The following is a 19,811-nucleotide window of genomic DNA, read 5'->3' as shown; positions in this document are numbered from 1 at the left end:
GCATTCGAATGACTTATTGCCATATCTTTCCATTCCTATTGTATGGTGTCGAAACTTGGACTTTATGTGAGGTTATGCTTAAAAGCTTGGAATCCTTTGAGATCTGGTAAATGTACAGACGATTACTAAGAATAAGCGGGGTCGACAGAGGTGAAATTGAGAAGGTACCGCTGAACCAAACAATACAACTAACTGTAAATATAATAAAGAGACGCAAGCTGGATAATAAAGAGATGCGAGCTGGAATTCTTCGATCATATGAGACACCCTGAAAAATATGAAATTTTACATCTGATTATTCAGGGAAAGATCCAAGGTAAACGTGGTCCTGGTCAAAGAGGAATATCTTGGCTGGAAAATCTAAGATAATGGCACGGAAATCGACTACAGAATTATTCAGAGCTAGTGTCAACAATGTAACAATAGCGAATATGGTAGCCAACATGATATCCAACAACCGATAATGGTCATGGAACTAGAAAAAGAAGAAGAAGAAGAAAAAGAAGAAGAAAAAGAGGAAGAAGAAAAAGAGCAAGAAGAAGAAGATATATAATATAAAACAAAATTTTGTTGTAACCTATCTTCTATTCTTTCTTGTAACCTATCTAATTTCTAGGATTTTAATATAAAAATACATACACCGGCAAAATTAAAGGAACCCCTTAAAAATAGGACATGTTTTATGTCTAGCATTTTATAAACCAGTTGTCTGATTTAAGTGATTTTTTTAGTATGTTGTAGCCTTTTTATCTAATAATATCGATATGATAATATTGTTGCTAGACAGGTAAATGTCATTTTATACCGGGTGTAACAATAATACTGTGTTTTTTCCTTAAAGTTCGGAACACCCTGTGGAATATTCTAGCATATGTAAAATATTGAAATTAAAACTTAATTGTAGCCTTAGGCTTTCTTATCATTTTCTTTTTTGATTCACTTGCTTATGTTGGATAATAAAAAAATAGGTGCGTTAACAACTAGTCATGTTCTTGATCAATACAGGGTGTATCTAAATAAGTGCGACAAACTTGTAGGGGTAATTCTAAATAAAAAAATTTTGAACGTTTGCTTTATAAACATATAGGTATGTCCGCAAATGCTTCGTTTCCGAGTTACGAGATGTTGAATTTTTTCTTACAAACTGACGATTTATTTTTTGCTATTAAATCGGTTGAGATATTAAGATGAAATTTGATAAGTTTTAAGAGGTAGTTATTTTGCATTTTTTACATACAATTAAGAATTTTATATTCACTATTGGCGTGCATATGGGTATAAACATTTTAGATATATCCCGTATGCACGCCAATGGTGAATATAAACTTTTTGATTGTATGTCAAAAAATGCGCAATAACTACATCTTAAAACCTACCAAATTTCATTTGCATATCTCAACCGGTTTTAGAGCAATAAATAAATCGTCAGTTTGCAAGAAAAAAATTCAACATTCCGTTTCTCGGTAACGAAGCATTTGCGAACATATGTTTATAAAGTAAACTGTCAATATTTTTTTATGCAGAAGCACCATGTATTGATGAAGAGCATGGCAAGTTGTTAAAGTACCTAACTTTTTAATTATCCAACATAAGCAAATGAGTCAAAAAAGAAAATGTTAAGAAAGCCTTAGGCTACAATTGAGTTTTAATATCAATATTTTATATAGGCTACAATATTCCACACGGTGTTCCGAACTTTAAGGAATAAACACAGTATGATTATTACACTCGGTATGAAATGACATTTACCTGTCTACCAACAATATCATTACACCGATATTCTTAAATAATAAGGCTATAACAAAGTAAAAAATTCACTCAAATCTGACAACTGGTTTAGGAAATTCGAGACATCAAACATATCCAATTTTCAAGGTGCTCCTTTAATTTTGTGGTGTGTGTATATTACAAAATTTCCAAAAATTACTTAGCTATATTTATTTGATTGGATTAAGTTCTATTAGGGCCGGCGTAGCTCAGGCGGTAGTATGCTTGGCTCGAGTGCTGGAGGCCGGGGTTCAAATCCCACCGTGTTCCGCCGGCCAGAACAACTAGACATTTTTAAAAATGTCTATAGGCCTCAGGTCGACTCAGCCTGAATAAAATGAGTACCTTGGGTAAAACCAGGGGTAATAATAGGCGGTTAAAGCGTAGCACTGGCCCTGTTACCTTCCTTGTATACCGTAGACCCTAGATATAGCAGACTACCCTGCTATAATCCCAAAGTCGCGTCAGCGGTATAAAACGGGAGAATATATATTATAAGTTCTATTTATTTCCTACCTATATTAGAATAATAAATTTTAGTATTTCATGTTAAAACTTCCATCTTAGATCCAGCAATCCAGCAAAAAATAATACTCAGTCTAATGATTATGCCACCTCAACCAGAACTTACATTCCGCATTTAAGCCCCAAAAGCCATTTAAATAAAGAACAATGAGTCGACTTTATTTAGTTTCTCTTTTGTGGTGTTCCAACTGGCCTATGTGCTGTGATATCTGGATTTTTCTTTGTTAAACAAAAGCTGACAAGGCTACAAAGAAGTGCCTTTTCAGTAATTCGGATGCGAACTCGACTACTTGGCAATTAACGATAAAAGTGGCACACTTTTTGAACTCTATACAGCTGCCCGACTAAAACAAATGAGTACCTATATTATAAGACAGAAAGTTCTTTATTGACTTTTATAATACATTATTGGAAATTCGACACAAACCAAGATTATTAGCAACTTGGCCTTAATCAATTTATATTGCAAGTATTAAACTAAAAATTTACAGCATAACGAATAGTAAGAACCAGATTAAAATTCGGAACCAGATATCAGGCGACAATTATTATACAGGGTGACAGGAAGAAAACGAAACAAGAGGCATTATCAGGAAGTACGACCATATTTTTAAAAAGCTTAGCAACAGGTCAATTTCTTATTAAAAGGGGATACATTTTTCAAAAATAATAAACAACAGATAACTCCGCAAGAGCAACAGCAAAGATTTCGGACAGGAAGATCACGCACGGATGCAGTTTTTGTAATAAGACAACTAATATAAAAATAATGTGTGTGTACTTTGTACGCACGTAAGAAGTTATACTTCTATTATATGATTTCTTAAAAATAAATAAACTTTAAACAGTTTGTTTTAATTTTTTTTAAACACCAAACTAATTTTGTGCTTACCGCTTTCAAAAAAAAAAAAAATAAATAAATAAATAAAAAAAGTATAGGATTGCACTGGACTCGAACTTAAGACCTCTCGATCTCTGGCAGAATGCTATACCAAATATGCTACGAGGACTGTGTCTGTATCGGTTCGGACGTACCTAATGACAATTCACGGTAACAAACGGACAAGGTGAAGTATAATAAATATACAATAAAATGTTATAATAATACTCATCTTACTCCTGAGGAAGACAAATCCTAAGACACAAAAATTATAATAAATATATTTCCTAAAAACACTAATATATTCTTTTCACACCTTTTCTTGCACTGATATATTTATACATAACTAAAAAGATTTAGCAACTAAACGCCATACTGTCTGTGTGCGCATGCGCGCAGTATTATGAGCAACTTCAAAAAGTTGCTGGAATACAACAAACCAGCATATATGCGCCTGATAGATTTGAAGAAAGGGTTTGATAGAGTGAGAATTCGGGACGCGACACATTTACTATATGAAAAGGGAATATCACTGGATTTAATAAAAACCATTGAGAATATAAAAAGATAACATAGCTATGGTCAGATGCAAATGAAAACTATCGCAACATATCAAGTATGAAACTGGCATTAGACAAAGAGATTCGCTGAACCCATAAATATTCAATCTGATAATGGATGAAATCATAAAGAAAGTTAAAAAAGAAGAGGATATAGAATGGAAGAAAATGAAATAAAGATAATATGCTACGTCGACGACGCCATAATAGCAGCCGAAAATGAAGATGACCTACAAAGATTAATTAAAGAATTCGAAGACACAGCGCTCATATGTGCAACATGGCGATCTCAACAGAGAAAACTAAATCGCTAGAGATATCAGCGGAACCGAGACAATGTAAACTGGTCGTAAATAACAAAATAATAGAACAAGTGATGGAAATAGAATATTTTGGAAAAAAACTGTCAAGAGACGGAAAAGTGGAAGAAGAAGTAGAAAACAAGTGAACATGGAGAACAGAGCAGCAGGATGTCTCAACAACACAATCTGGAGAAACAAATATCTATCAACGGAAACGAAAACCAGAATATATAAATCAACAATAAGACCGATAATGACGTACACAGCGGAAACAAGAGCAGATACGGCGAAAACAAAAAGACTGCTGGAAACAGCAGAAATGAAAGTCTTACGAAAAATAACAAGCCAAATTTAAAAAAAGACAGAGTGAGAAGTGAGGAAATACGAGCGAGATGTGGTATAGAGGAAATAAACACGTAGATAAAAAAACATATAATGGAATCAACACATAGAAAGACTAACAGAAAATAGAATAGTACGAATAGCAAGAGACAAATCGCCAAATGGAAGAAGATCATTGGGATGACCGAGCAAAAGATGGTAAGATGGAGCAGATAACGTCAATTGAGGCTAAAAACCAAAGTAAAAATGAGCGTATTTATAAAGTAGGAAGATGAAGAAAACAGTTTTTCAGTCTTTTCGTTTATTTTAATTTGGTCAAATTGGGGCCAAAAAAGATATCGTTTGAAAGTCCTTGCAATTCTCTATAAATTAGTCTTGCAATTATTAAATTCCGTTCAGTACTTTATTTGATTTGTTACAAAAAAAGATAAATTTTAAAATAATATTTTTAGCTGGTTACTTATTTATTCGCTAACCAAATAATGAAACTGATGACCTCTGGTGTGCATACAATGCTAAAGGTTTATTAAATACGTTCTTTCAGATTCCGAAGCATTTGCAGAGTGATTGGTAGGCATTTGTTGACAATTCGTTGACGTAAACTTTTTAAAACTACGAGTGGAGTTCTATAGATTTTAGTTTTTAGGTGTCCCCACAAAAAATCCAGCGGAAACAAATCTGGTAACCGAGGTTGACATTGGATGCTCTCCTTTCAATCCAATGTCGTGAAAAATTTTGGTATGTATAAATATTAACGAACAAAGTGAAGCATAATGCGGACGACTACCGAGAATGACATTCTGTCTCCTGTCATTGCCCATAATGTAGTCTCCGGAATAGTTATTTTAAACTGTTTGTCCTTTTGTCTAGTATCTGTTGTTTGCATATTTTTTATGTAAATGTTTACGGTATTCCATATATTCTTGTTCTCATGATCATTTTTCAGTGCGTCATTAATTATGACGTCATATACTGTATTGGGTGTGTCGAGACTTATTTCATGTAATTATTGACGAATCTGACAGATGCTAGAATCGTACTTAGCCATAGGTGAAAAGCTTGTGGAATTAAATTAATTAGTAATTTAGTAGATTTGATTTTTACACAATATGTTAACATGTAGGTATTTTTTATAAAGGAGAATAAAATTAAAAAGTAAACAATATTGTTCATTAAATTTATAAATATGGAAACATTAAAAAATGACACAAAACTATCCATAAACTGTGTTTTTATCCTCTTCCTAGGTGCTGTCTCCGCTTCAAAAGTTGGCAATCATCAGAGCGATCTTTATTTCTGAAACCGCGGCTCTAAATAAGTCATTGTTATTACATCCAAACCAGTTCCTAAGGTTCTTCAGCCATGAGTTACGTCTCCTTACTATGGATCTTTTTCTTGCATAATGACCTGGAGTATTAGAATATATTTATTCTAACGAACTAAATTCTAAACCAAAACACAAAATAATGCACAAAAACGTTATGAAACACAAGGGAAGTCGAATTCGAAATTTCAAAATGACAGGTACACAAAATACTGAATTGACAAATAACCGTCACTTGACTCTTTGACACTTCTAAAAATGGCCAAAATGGACGAAGTTTTCGTCAAATGTTCGAAATACGTGTATTTGATTGGCTAGAAAAAACGCGCATTCTAAATATCAACGAATCAAACGTAGGTTAGGAATAGACATCTTATGTATATAACCATTGTAATGCTGCATTATTTTTGTGTTTAATCACGGAGCCACCGCTTTTTCCGTCTCATCTAACTTAATTCATTAGAGAGAAATCGAAAAACTGTGACGCACTGAAAAATGATCATGAGAACAAGAATATTAGAGCATTCAACTTTCTCCTATCTTATATTCTTGAATGTGTTGAATAGCCTCCTATTTTTTTTAAAATTGCCCTGAAGATGCTCTGAGAACGAAACTACTTGGGCAAGATTTATGTCTTGTCTTCTCAACCACTTTTTTTCTACCTCCTCTTGTCTTCGGTATACCTTAAAAAACGTACCAATTTGAGACACCTTGTATAGGTACTTTTTTCAGCCTTGCAAAAATAATAAAAACTTTAGCTTTAAGATTAGTCTCTGGATTCAAGTAAATACTATATTATTTGCACTTTTAAATAAATCTATATGTAATTTCTGGCATACTTACCATTGTATAATTACAGATAAAATAATTATTACTATAATTAAAAATAAAAATAAACATGTAAAATTAAATGTAGTAACATTATTTTTGTTCACAACTTTAAGATCTCGACTTTTCCCATTAGCCTCGGGACACCCAGTATTATTTCTGATTTATATTATACACTTAAAATAAATAATTAGTTGTTCACTTACGTCTTTTCGGGATCGTATTGAGGATTTTCTGCAGGATCTCGGACACGTAAATTCTTCCTGATGTCACTGGTGTTATTAACTGATCTGCTATGTGAAAGTGATCCAGGCAATAACATTGCAATTTCTGAAACAAATGAAGATATTTTAGTACAACAGTTTTAGGAAAATATATCATTATTAATTAGTAAAGGTCAATGGGTAAATTATTTTTTGTTCCAGTAAACCAGTTCGTATGGGAAGAGACAAGGAACGATTAAAAGAAGCAGTAACAACCTTGGCAAATGAAGCACTGAAAAGAGGTCTAGAAATTAACGAAGGAAAAACAAAATATCTACTCTGCTCTAGAAGAGGACGAGAGGAATCAAGATAAAAACTACACTTTTGAAAGAGTCCAACAATTTAAATATTTGGGAGTAATTGTGAATGACAAAAATAAGAGAAGGCAAGAAGTAACAGAGTGAATACTAGCAGGCAACAAAACATACTGGAGATATCATAGGCTTATGAAGGACAAGGACTTATCTAGAAATACAAAACAGAAAATATAAAGAGTTGAAATCAGACCAGTAGATACATACGCAGCCAAGATAAGTGCATCACAGATAAAGATGAAGAAAAATTAATAATATTCGGAAGAAAAAACCTAAAAAGAATTATGGATCATATAAGAATGGAAAACGGAGAAATAAGAAGAAGAATTAACCATGAACTAAGAGACATAATGAGGGAGAAATTATAATTATATTTATTAAAGCGCACAGACTGAGATGGCTAGGACACACAGAGAGAAGAAAAAACGACTTACGGATTAAGAAGGTGGCCAGATGGAAGCCAGAAATTGAAAGACCAAGGGGAAGACCAGAGAGAGATGGGAGGACCAGGTAATGAGGATCATCAAAATCCTTAATATGAGAAATTGTAGGAAACTACACCGAGAGAACAATTTATTTTCTCCTAAAACACTGATTTCTTTGAGCTATCTTTCTTAAAAGTTACCATATCATATTAACTTAAACATACCGCTTCACATAAAGAAACGAGTTTTTTTGAACACAACTCAATAATTTCTTACAGATAATTTCTTCAATACTAAGAAATGCATTAATGGTTACATTTTAATTTTCTTATCCTGAAGTTTTTGTTTCTTAAATTGAAAACTACAAATATTTTGCAGTATAAGAAATATAAGTTAAGTTAATCCATATTTATATTTGTGAACAAGAAATTTTCTTGCAATCAAATAAATATTTTAAAGCACAAGAAATAATTCTTCAGAAATACTCTCTGTAGTAACTGTGGTTTAAAAACTTTATCATTAATGCCGAAATGTTACTTGCAAAGAGATTTTCTTCCACAAAAGAATTGCGCAGTAACCATTATTCACTATTTGTTAATTAATCTCAGTGTTTGACAAGATGGCGTGGCATTAGTTCATTTTCATAGGTGGATCTTGGATATGTTGGTATTATTTAAAATCTAAGGGATATTTTGAAGGTACGTACATGTACATAGCGTCGCCTCAAAGCAACAGTAGGATATGTACATATCCTACTGTTGCACTAGTGCACCGATCAACCAGTTAAGTCATATGGGACCGATGCGATGTGTATGGTATATATGCATATACGGTGTACTCGTGCAACAGTAGGATATGTACATATCCTACTCGTGCAACAGTAGGATATGTACATATCCTACTGTTGCTTTGAGGCGACGATAGGTATTAAATAAAAGTAAGTTGATTAATTTAAGATATAATAATAGTATTGTTACATATCCGAATATGTAGTTCTAAAAGAAACATAATAGTATCTTTATATGCATTTTAGATATCTATATTGATGGACAACTCTGAAAGAAAGGATCTTATTCTAACTGGGAAATAAGCCACAATTTAACTTAAAAAATGATTTTATTGACGTTTCGACTTCCACCTCGGAGAGAATAATATCTATATCTAATATAAAGCTTCAGAACAATATTGAAAGGAGCTATTAACCAACTAGGGGCTTCCATAAATGGTAGAACTGTATACAGGTAAGTTCCTTTATAAAAATGTGTATACTTATGTATAAACTATAATATGTTTCTTGATTGTATCGTCTTCTATATACAATCCTACAATTCAACGTTATATCAAACATGGCGTGTGCTTTTTTTTTGTCATAAAGAAATATTAGTTAGTCTAAAAGAAACATCTTAACGATTAAGAACTTTTATTGCCGAAAACTGAATAAGTTAATAGATATAAAATAACTTAAGATGTAAACTAATAATACTCTCCTGTAATAAAATTTCTTAACGATTAGGTTTGCTGTCTCTTCTTTTAGATTATATAAATAAATTAAATTACAATATATGTCTACTTCAATGTTTTACATTGGTTGTATTTTTCTTCTTATTTTAGCTAAACAATGTCTATTGTGTGATATTATGCAGATAAATAATTAATATTTCATATACAAAAATAAAAAAATTAACATAGATGGTAGGATAAATAAAGCCATGTTTGAACTAAATATGATTGATGATTATTTGTTGAAATGCCAAGAAATGTTTTTGGATTGTAGACTGTTTTACTGATACCTACGGTTCTTATACCAAAAATTAATAGTATTTATGTGGGCCCGTGTATTTGTTTTTTTTTTGTATTTCCCTTTGTCAAAATAAGTATGTACTTACATCCTTATAAAAATTTTTTTATTAAAATAAGTTTACCCTTTCTCCACAACGGTTTTGTTTTAGGTAATTACTGATATACAAAGTGCTATTAACAAAAAGAAGGAAAAATTAAGGAAGTTGGATTTGCCTCTCCATCCTTTTATTATTGTATATAAGCCAGTGGTTTAAGAGTGGAGAAATTATTTGTATTTGTTAATATCTAACGTTTTATATCCTGTTTTTATTATCTAATAAAGAATAATTTTACCTTAACAGAATGATTTATTTCGCCGCATGTAATATCACTTTATTTTTAAGAAATGTAACTTAATTCTAAATATACAATTATATCTGCTAAATATATTTCTTAACATTAAATGCATTAATTAATAATGGTAAGATAACAATATTCCTTGCTAAGAAATATTATTGCTCAGAAAGAAGAGTTTTGTAATGCCAAGAAAATATATTCTTATGACAAATATAATTTCTTTCTGACAAATGGGTTTGCAGTTTGCAAGAAAGTGATAGCTCAATCATGTTTAAGATATATTTCTTTGGGTATATTAAAATTTATTTGAAATATTTTAGAAAATTTTATCTTACATACAAAGATATATTTCTTAGGCAATATGCCAAGTCGATCTTACTTAAATATTAATAAAGTTTCTTTATGTCAAGAATTTTCTTCTCTCGGTGTATGCACATATCGACATGCGTGGAAGAAAATTGTAACGAAAGCCAAGTCATACAACAAGCTTTCAAAATACACAAGAAGTATCCGGCGTGATTCACCGCAATAAGCGAATCAGAAAGCTCTAAGTAAGACCATTCCATCCTGAATGAAAAGCCTTGATGATGATGACATTTTAGGGATTTGTATTTTAAACATGGTTTACGAACCGGAAGTTGAAACTACACTACACTAATTTAGCTCACCAAAAAAATATCTTCTTCATTCGTGCCAGGTTTAATTATTAATCTACTAATACGAGTACTCCAGAAAATTAAAAACTTTTATGAAATTCTCATAAAAACATAAATTTTAATCAGCAAGAACATTTGACGCAAGTGTCTCTATGACATAAATCAAACAATAGACGGGTGTATAAACTCAGTCGTTCAGTTTTTGTTTTTTCGTTTCAGGAAATATGATATTTCATGCAGTTGCAGTCTGTCTGACGCGGCTTCAGTAAGGATGATTAACGTGGGGATGTAAATGCATTTAGAAATTTGAGCTGCTGCGCCGTAAAGAATAAAAAGAATACGGTAACATATTACTCCATTACACGTAAGCTGCAATTGTCTAGAAAGGAAAATGCCGGTTACGATTACGACCGAGTATAGTGCAAAACTTCTTGTTATATCTTTGAATTTTATGGCATTTCAACAAAAATAAATGGCGAATATAAATTCAAGCATACAATAAAACTAGAATTTTTAAATCTATGTTTGATGAAAATATTGTTAACATTATATGAATGTAGATTGTTGAAATAAAATAGCTATTTGTATAACAAGGGAGGAAAGTGCTACTTTTCCTCCCGAGAATGAAGTTTACTTATATTTAGTAATTTATAGTTTAGTAATCATTCAAGGGAGGAAAAGGCACTTTACTCCCATGTTATACATATGGTTTTCCACCTTCCTCAAATTAATAACAAGTTATTTTTTCATTTTTACTTTATGTAACTAACCAACAAAATTTATTAAAACTAAAACTAACAAGTAGGTACAATATTACTGTCAACTGTCAAATATAAGTCAAATTATTAATGTAAACATTGTTAAATCAAAATAACAATTTACTGTTTTTTACCATTCTGCAAAATACAGGGTGTTTTATAAATAAACGTTAAAATGTATAGATACTTACGTAATAGAAAATAGATATTGTACAGGGCAATATTTCAAGTTATATTTCATGAATGAAATACCATGACGTCACTTTTACTTTTCCTCCCTAGGGAGGAAAAGTACAACTCTGGTCCCTACAATCAGGTCCGGAAAAGTATACTTTCGTTAAAGGTAGGTGGAAAATAATTTTTCTATTATTTTCTTTTTGTGCATAATCTTATTTATGTATACTTCTTAATATATAGTGATGAGCGCGCTAATAACCGGCAAAATAACGCAAAAGATGGAAAACACATTATGTTGTGAGATAAAAAGAAATGAAACTAGTAGAGGTGGGAGATTTATCGATAAAAACCTATACATTTACATTTTACTTATTGTTTCCCACCTTTGGACGTATCGGACGAGTTTGGCAACTTCCACTGTGACAGTGACAGTTTTAGTTGACATACTCCTCTGGTGCGTCTAAAGGTGGGAAACAATAAATAGAATGTAAGTTTTTTAGGTTTTTATCGCTAAATCTCCCACCTCCACTAGTTTCATTTCTTTTTATCTTTCAACTTAAATTGTTTTCCATCATTTTGCCGGTTATTAGCTCGCTGATCACTGTATTCCTCTTTCGCTCTTTTCGTAATCATCATAAGTGATAGTCGTGTTACTGAACAATAATCAGTTAATACTCTTGCTGCTATAGTACCAAAATATCTACTTTCTTTCTACTTTATAGTTTTATATATTTGTTAATATTCCATTGCATATTTTTCCCTTTTTCTCACTGTTCTAATTTTTATTCTTAGTCAAACTCTTATTTGTTACTAGAGTTTGGCTGTTGCATTTTTTATAAAAAGTATCTAAAAACGCGAAATAAAACGTGATGAGAAAATCTATACTTATACAAAAGAGAAAAACACAAATAAAAAACGTACAAAATCTGAACCAGAAGATAAAAAGAAAAAAAACGCAGATCGACTAGATATAAGAAAGGACGCAAGAAGACGTCGCGATTCCCATTAGGAATAAAAACACATGCAGCGATAGAAGAACAAAAAAAAAACAAATCTAAGATCGCTAACAATTGTATAAATAACAGTCCGCGACTGAGGATGTATCGAAAATGGCCATAAAAATATGATTATTACAAAGAACAAAACAGCTATAATAGGAACTCTATATACATCCAAACCAAGACTAGAGGGTTACTAGGTACGAGAATTACGAGGAGAACTACTAAAAATACCTACAACAAGGAGAATAGAGATCATAATAACTATTGAGGGGTCTAGGACGTTTCATCGCCACCGTTTCGATGCCGCCAGTTCGATGCCGATGCCGGCCGATTCATCGCCAGTCAATTAATCGCTATCTGATATATTTCCGAATTTTCGACAATTACAATTATTAGTTATTTTTAGTATTAATTAGGAATTCTAGGAAATGCGAGATATGACGGCGATGAAATGGACTGGCGATGAACCGGCGGCATCGAAACGGTCGGCGATGAACCGGCGGCATCGAATCGTCCCATTCCGCTATTGAGAACATCTAACAATACAACAAAATGCAAGTCAGAATAGATGGACAACTTACAGAACCTATAGATATAGGCAGCGGAATAAGACAGGGAGACTCATTGAGTCCTATGCTTTTCAATTTAATCATGGATGAAATCATCAAAAACGTCAACAAAGGAAGAGGATATAGAATGGGAAACAAAGAAATAAAAATACTCTGCTACGCAGACGACGCAAAATTGATAGCCCAAGATGAAGACTGTCTGCAAAGATTAGTCCACAGATTTAACATAAGAGCAAAAGAATTCAATATGACAATTTCATCTCAGAAAACCAGTAAAGAACCAATCAGATGCAAAACAGAAATTGATGGTATCAGTATTCAACAAGTAATGGAAGTAAAATACCTCAGAATTACATTGTCAAGTTACGGAGACCTAGACAAAGAAGTGAGAAATCAAGTACAAAAAGCAAATAAATTGGCAGGATGCCTTAATAACACTATATGGCGAAACCGACATATTAACATTGAGGTGAAGTCAAGAATTTATAAAGCCAGTGTAAGACCAATAATGACATATGCATAAGAAACAAGACCCGATACAGCCACAACACAAAGACTACTGGAAACAGCAGAGATGAGAGTACTGAGAAGAATTACAGGAAATACACTGAGAGATCGAAAGAGGAGCGAAGATATTAGAAGACAATGTAACGTACAGTGTATAAACGAATGGACACTAAATAGAAAAAAAGAATGGAACAACCACACAACCAGAATGGGGGAGACACGTGTGGTCAAAATAGCACGAGATAAATCACCAATCGGTAGAAGAAGTATCGGCCAACCGCGCAAAAGATAAGCGCAGAAGACAACCTTCCATAGAGGTATCAATCCGCCAATGAACAAGCAGAATTGCTTATAAAGAGGAAGACAAAGAAGAAGAAGAACAAGGAAAATAATTCAAAAAAAGGGAAAGGAAAAGTTACCTCTATTTATATCGATAATTCACGAAGAAGATGAAGTAACATTAGGAAAAATAAAAAATATGTGTAGATAGACATGTCATTGTAGTCTATCTACGTCCAAAATTTCACTAGATAAGAGAGCGATCCTCCTTCTCCTATGACATTAGAGCCCAAATCGGATCCTGAGCTCTTCCAGCATAATATTGAACTTTTAATTACATTTAACATTAAAGATACCTTGTGTCACCGTCTAAATTCATATATTAATTTTGACTGAAATTGAAAATTCTTCAGTTCGTCTGTATACTTTTATACTAGTTGAGACTGTTCTTTAATATTCTCCTTGCAAGCACTATTATGTGCGTGTTACTGCAACGAGTAATCAGAATAGAAAGGGTTTTATTACCCTGTCACTAAGTAAATATCAAAATTAACAAAAACTATTAGATTAAAAGTATTGATGATGCTATTGAACTTCATATTTTTTTCAATTAGAACCAAAAATTGATTTGAAGTCCGATATATTTTACAGCCATTTTTTTGTAATTTTCAGCCATTAATACTCTTGTTCTGAATAATTCATCCAAACATTATTTATGTGTTGTCCTTTGTTGTGTTGGCATCGCTTCATAGAATTGAATAATATTGGTCTAGTAACTAAAAACCAGCAGAATGAGATTTTAAATTAATGTGAAAATGAACATGTATATTATTTAACAATAAAACAATGAAAACTTTTGTTTTCAATACTTCAACAAAATTTATCACAAATCAATGTCACTACAGCTGTTTCGGCAGAGTATATTTCTCAAGTGATGAATTTTTACTACGTTTCTACACTTTATAGTCTCTTAACTGAATAAGTTGAGGAGAGAAGAACTGTTTGTCTTTAATTTACTAATTTACTTTAAATTACTTTAATTACTTTTAATTTTAATTTACTAATTTCCATAGATTATAATGAAGATAGCTTAGAGCCTTCATTCTGAATATATGGAGAATTTGAAACTAATTAAAAGAATGGTTATGATCTAGAACAGGGGTGGGCAAACTTTTTTTAGTAAGGGCCACAAAATGTTTTTGGTCTATTACCGCAATATTTGTTACCTTTGAAGCGTTTTACATGTCTGCTCATATGGGAACAAGGAAAGACTATCTATAGAGATACTGGGGGGTAAGAATGGGGCTAAAGAAGAAGAAGCAGACACATAAAGCCTCGTTGCGGGACGGCAGCTCATTTGTTGTGCGGGAGCTAGGTCGTAGATTCGTTAGGGAGGGTGAAGGGGTGTTAAGATGACTACACTACCATAACTAAATACATAAGGGTACTTACTCTGACTAGAGGATCTTTCTACTATTTAACAAAAAGGGACGCCGTTTGAAATAAATCCTCTATTTCACCTATGGGTACTTACTGGATACTTTCTTACTTACGGGTACCAATCGGGGGGACAATCATCATTGATTCCTCTTTGGGGTTACATTGGGACAACATCTTTCCTTATTATTGGCTTCTATGCCATATTCTTTCTTTTCTCCTGAACTAAAACTTTCATACAGTTGCATTAGTTTTCTGTTAAAATTTTTCCAAAGGCTACAGAAATGAGATGATAGATACACTTTCACAAACATTTATTTAAAACTTTACGGTGGTTTTTTTTTAAACAAACAAAAAAACTTTTAACAGAAAATGATTTTACAGGACAAAATATCTACAAATCTTTTACATTACAAAAAAAATCTTCAATTTAACATAACAAAAGAATGACAAAAGAACTTGTTGGACAGTGTATGTCAAAACAAAATTTTGACGCAGCTGTCAAAGGTCAAAGTCACTGTCATTTTAATTTACAAGTTGCATCATGAAAGCACAAACAACTATTATTTTTCAAAACTCTTTACCAACAAAAATATTTATCCATTTGGGATCCTTGCAAAATTTAAAAAAATATATCATACCATATTTAAACAAAATCCTTTATCACACGTCACAACCTACACGGAAAGGGGGTTCATCTACAAACAAGCAGGGTCATCGACCTGAGGTGGGCTTCATGGCTTCCTTTTTATTTCGGGGCAATCAACTGGATAAACATCACGGGACTGGAACTCAAAATGTCTACATCAGGACATCAATCGGGACTCGGAAGACTTCATTTAAACAGGAACTTGGACAAGATACAGGGACTTCATACCACGCCGGCGTATAGTACTGCGTCACAACTCAAACACAGTGTAAGAGCACCCAACTTCACTACGGGGTAAAAAAAACATCGTGCCCTCACACTAGATCTTCCAGAACGACATACTATACCCTTTACCGGCGGGTAACAAAAGGCACCACGCCCTTTTGGGGTGAGTCGGCAAGCGATCTTCACGCTTGAAGAAATCAAACCGGACTGATCTGCGCTTCGGTCTGAAGCCACAGATCGGGGAAAATACGACGGAAGTACCGAGCGATTTTGATCCTTAGGGATGCTTAGTTGACAAGAACTCAACTTTCAGTTCAAGATTTGTTCTAGAAAGTTCATCTACGCATTAGAACTGTACTTTTGTCAACACTTCTTACAAATTCTGTTTTTGCGTCTCAAATAAACAGGAATCTTGTAACACATTGAAATGTTGCTGCAATACTTCATGGCTGTATACAGGGTCGGCTTGGGATCTTATAATGATATTGAACTTCACAAAATAAATTAAAAAAATAGACATTCTTTTTGGGAATTGGGATATTAAATTAATGTTGGAGTTTTTTCAAACGTTACAAAGCCTCCGCGCAAAAGAGAAACCTGGATAAGATTATCCAGTTTTCGATAACAAACAGAAAAAAATCCAACATGGACATCTTAGGTGTGACAGGACAACAATATCAAAATATTTAGATAATGGCTAGTGGGGATTAAACAAAACAAAAAAGTCGTTAGGGATTGGGCTAGCGTGCCATCAATCGCCAGACTCTTTAAAGTCGAGTAGACTTAAATGTTTCTTGACTCTACAAAGAACTGTAGGTGACAAGAGTTTCTGTGCCTTGGGAAAGAAACTAAACTTGTGCCCTGTGTGGACCTCGCTGACATCCACAGCAGTAACACAAGTGACATACCAGGGCAGACACAGCCTTGTCACCTCGTTGCCTAACCGCGAGCGGTTCACAAAAACTAAAAAGTTGATGTTTGACAGATAAACATCTGCCCAAACTCTGCTAACACCTAGCGAGTTTCACGGGACATTTCGGCAACGGTTCTGCAAAACGAGGATTTAGACAATCCAGTCTAAACACCTCAGTGAGACAAAATCTCACCAACAACTTACTTCAACAACTCATTCAAACAAGACAGGGCTAGACAAAGGGGTATATGACAACAACAAGGGCTAAAATCAAAACAAGACTAACAAGGGGGAGGGGGTATGTGTGACAACAACAAAAGACCAAAAAGACTAGTATACTGGGTTCAAACAGGATATCAAACTTTTTAAACAAGACTAAGGGAAATGAACGCAACATATGATATAGAGAACACTACATCATTACGTTTTCAATCAACAGTCCAATCCAGGACATAAGAACCTTTCATGAACGTTCACTAGACAACTCTCTCATTTTCAAATCACAAGCTGGGGAAAGACTTCATTTTCAAAACAGGGCTACACTTCACTTTTCGAAACAGGGGATAGACTTCATTTTTCAAGACAGGGGGGTTGGGCTTTACTTTTCAAAACTGGGGATAGACTTACTTTTCAAAACTGGGGGCATTTCATTTCTCAAGACTGGGGGTGGACTTTATTTTTCAAAACGGGGGGCTACTTTTTCAAAACAGGGGATGAAAGCAACACGCAAGGGGAAGACCAAAGGGACATTGGAAAGTATGACAGTTCTGACGAACAACCGCTTCCATTTATCGACCGAAAGCAAGCTTCACCTGTACTCAACGCGGCCAGATCCTAACCTCACCAGCCTTGTCACAGCTTCTGCTCTTGGCCTACTTTCAATCAACAAAGAGAAGAGAGGTCAACTAACTATTCGCCAAAAAAAATCAAACTCCAGCACGGACACGGGCTAACAGACAACACAGGCTAATAGACAACACGGGCTAATAGACAACACGGGCTAATAGACAACACGGGCTAATAGACAACACGGGACAACAGACAATGGGCTCTAAAACTTCCAGACAAAACAGGGATAGACAAACAAACAGACAACAACATACTTTTTGACTTCTAGATATACTCAGGGGCTTACAAACACAAACAATATTGAAATTTGGTTCCTATATGAGCTCACACGGGATAAGACATTTCTTGCTCCGACTACTAATGAAAGTGTTCACAGATAGCTGAACAACACTTCCTTCATCACGAGTATTACACTTGTGACATGTCAGATACAAAAAGACATACTTCATTCACGGGGGGACTTCAACTACTTCACTGGGGGGGAGACTTCAACTACTACTTCACGGGCTCTTTTTAACTAACCTCTGGCATCCTTTTGACACCTACAAAGATAGATTAGTCAAAAAAAAAAAAAAAAACAAGGGGCAACACAGACAAGGGGGGGGGCTTTTTCAGGGGCTAACTTCTACACTTCAAGACAGTTATTCTCAAACAGTGTCGACAGAGAACGCTATCTTCAAATCTAAAAGTGACAGCTTTTCTCCTGGCTGCTTGAAAAAAACACAGAAGTGGGGGGCCTCTCCACGGTTTCCCTCTTCACTTCTTCACGGGGTGACTTCTACAAGGGGTAACTTCTCTCACACAGACTATACGGGACTAAACTCATACACGGACCATACCAACAACATTACACATCTACTCAAATGACCAAATCAATAATCACAAAAAACGATTATTCTGTAAAAAAACTGTTGATCTATAGGAATACATGCAAAAAATACAACATACTGTTATACTTCATAATTGGATTCAATATTCAAAATATTTAACGTTACTTTTAATCAAAATTTTCAAAAAAATTTTACGTTACTTTTTTATTCAACTGTTTGTCTATATATTTCATCAATATTTTCAAAAAAATTCAAATCAATGCTTTCATCATGGGTACAATATCAATACAATACAGTTAGTACGCTACAATAACATACAATTCTGTTCTACGATACATACAATACAATACAATACCAGTATACATATGGGGTTACAAGTTAAATACACTATGATGTATGAAATGGTACATGCCTATACAATCAACAGCATGACCAAATCAACATCACAACAAAATGTGTACATACTTACACCTCTTTGGAAAAATTATTAACATTCTGCAACAAAAACTACAAAAATGGGCTCTTTCATGGGGACTAACAGACTGAAACAGTTTCGGGGGCACTAAAAGACATGAAACAGTTTCGGGGGGGCAAGACAAGAGGAATCTGGGCTAAACTACTTGGGAAGACTGGGGCGATATTTACTCGGGTCAAACTTCAGGGTGTACGTTACAAATGTAACACTAAGTGGGGGGTGGCTAAAGACATTGGGGACTAGTAGATAGGCTAACTACTAGTTGAACATGTCTACAAGTTAGACTTGTAACAATGGGCATACAAAACATGACACGAGTCGAGCTTCCATGTTATCGGAAACACTTGCACCACAAACTGAGATCGGCTACCCAAGACGGGCACTGCCTAACAGTTGTAGTACAAATGAGACCGAAAGGAGGCTAAAAGGACATGGTAGTGGGAACATGCAAATGGGGTCTGAGGGAGGCCAAAAAAAGTACAGGCCCCACGTTGCCGGGGCCATTTGAAGCGTTTTACATACAACTGGAGCCGGAAGGAGGCCAAAAATGAGTCGAGCCACACACGTTGGGCGACATTTGAAGCGTTTAAAGCCCCACACGTTGGGCGCAATTTGATGCGTTTTACATGTCTGCTCATATGGGAACAAGGAAAGACTATCTATAGAGATACTGGGGGGTAAGAATGGGGCTAAAGAAGAAGAAGCAGACACATAAAGCCTCGTTGCGGGACGGCAGCTCATTTGTTGTGCGGGAGCTAGGTCGTAGATTCGTTAGGGAGGGTGAAGGGGTGTTAAGATGACTACACTACCATAACTAAAT

General features: G+C 34.1%; 1 protein-coding gene across 5 annotated transcripts in view; it reads right to left on the bottom strand.

The window, feature by feature from the left end:
* The window catches only part of LOC114328453 (somatomedin-B and thrombospondin type-1 domain-containing protein), a 145,589-nt gene that overhangs the window by 118,564 nt on the left and 7,214 nt on the right, over positions 1 to 19,811 (bottom strand). For 3 of the 5 annotated variants that reach the window (XM_050656500.1, XM_050656499.1, XM_050656502.1), the window contains exon 2: positions 6,735 to 6,858. In XM_050656500.1, the coding sequence (XP_050512457.1) occupies positions 6,735 to 6,850 (116 nt within the window). In that variant the 5' untranslated portion in view covers positions 6,851 to 6,858. Of the gene's footprint in view, positions 1 to 6,734; positions 6,859 to 15,065; positions 19,808 to 19,811 lie in introns of those variants that run through there. The other 2 variants (XM_050656498.1, XM_050656501.1) reach the window with 2 other exon arrangements.

This window comes from Diabrotica virgifera, chromosome 7, assembly GCF_917563875.1.
Source record: "Diabrotica virgifera virgifera chromosome 7, PGI_DIABVI_V3a".
In the NCBI taxonomy this organism is placed as follows: domain Eukaryota; kingdom Metazoa; phylum Arthropoda; class Insecta; order Coleoptera; family Chrysomelidae; genus Diabrotica; species Diabrotica virgifera.
Note: the sequence above shows the minus strand (reverse complement) of the source record. Positions and strands in the feature narration are given on the sequence as shown.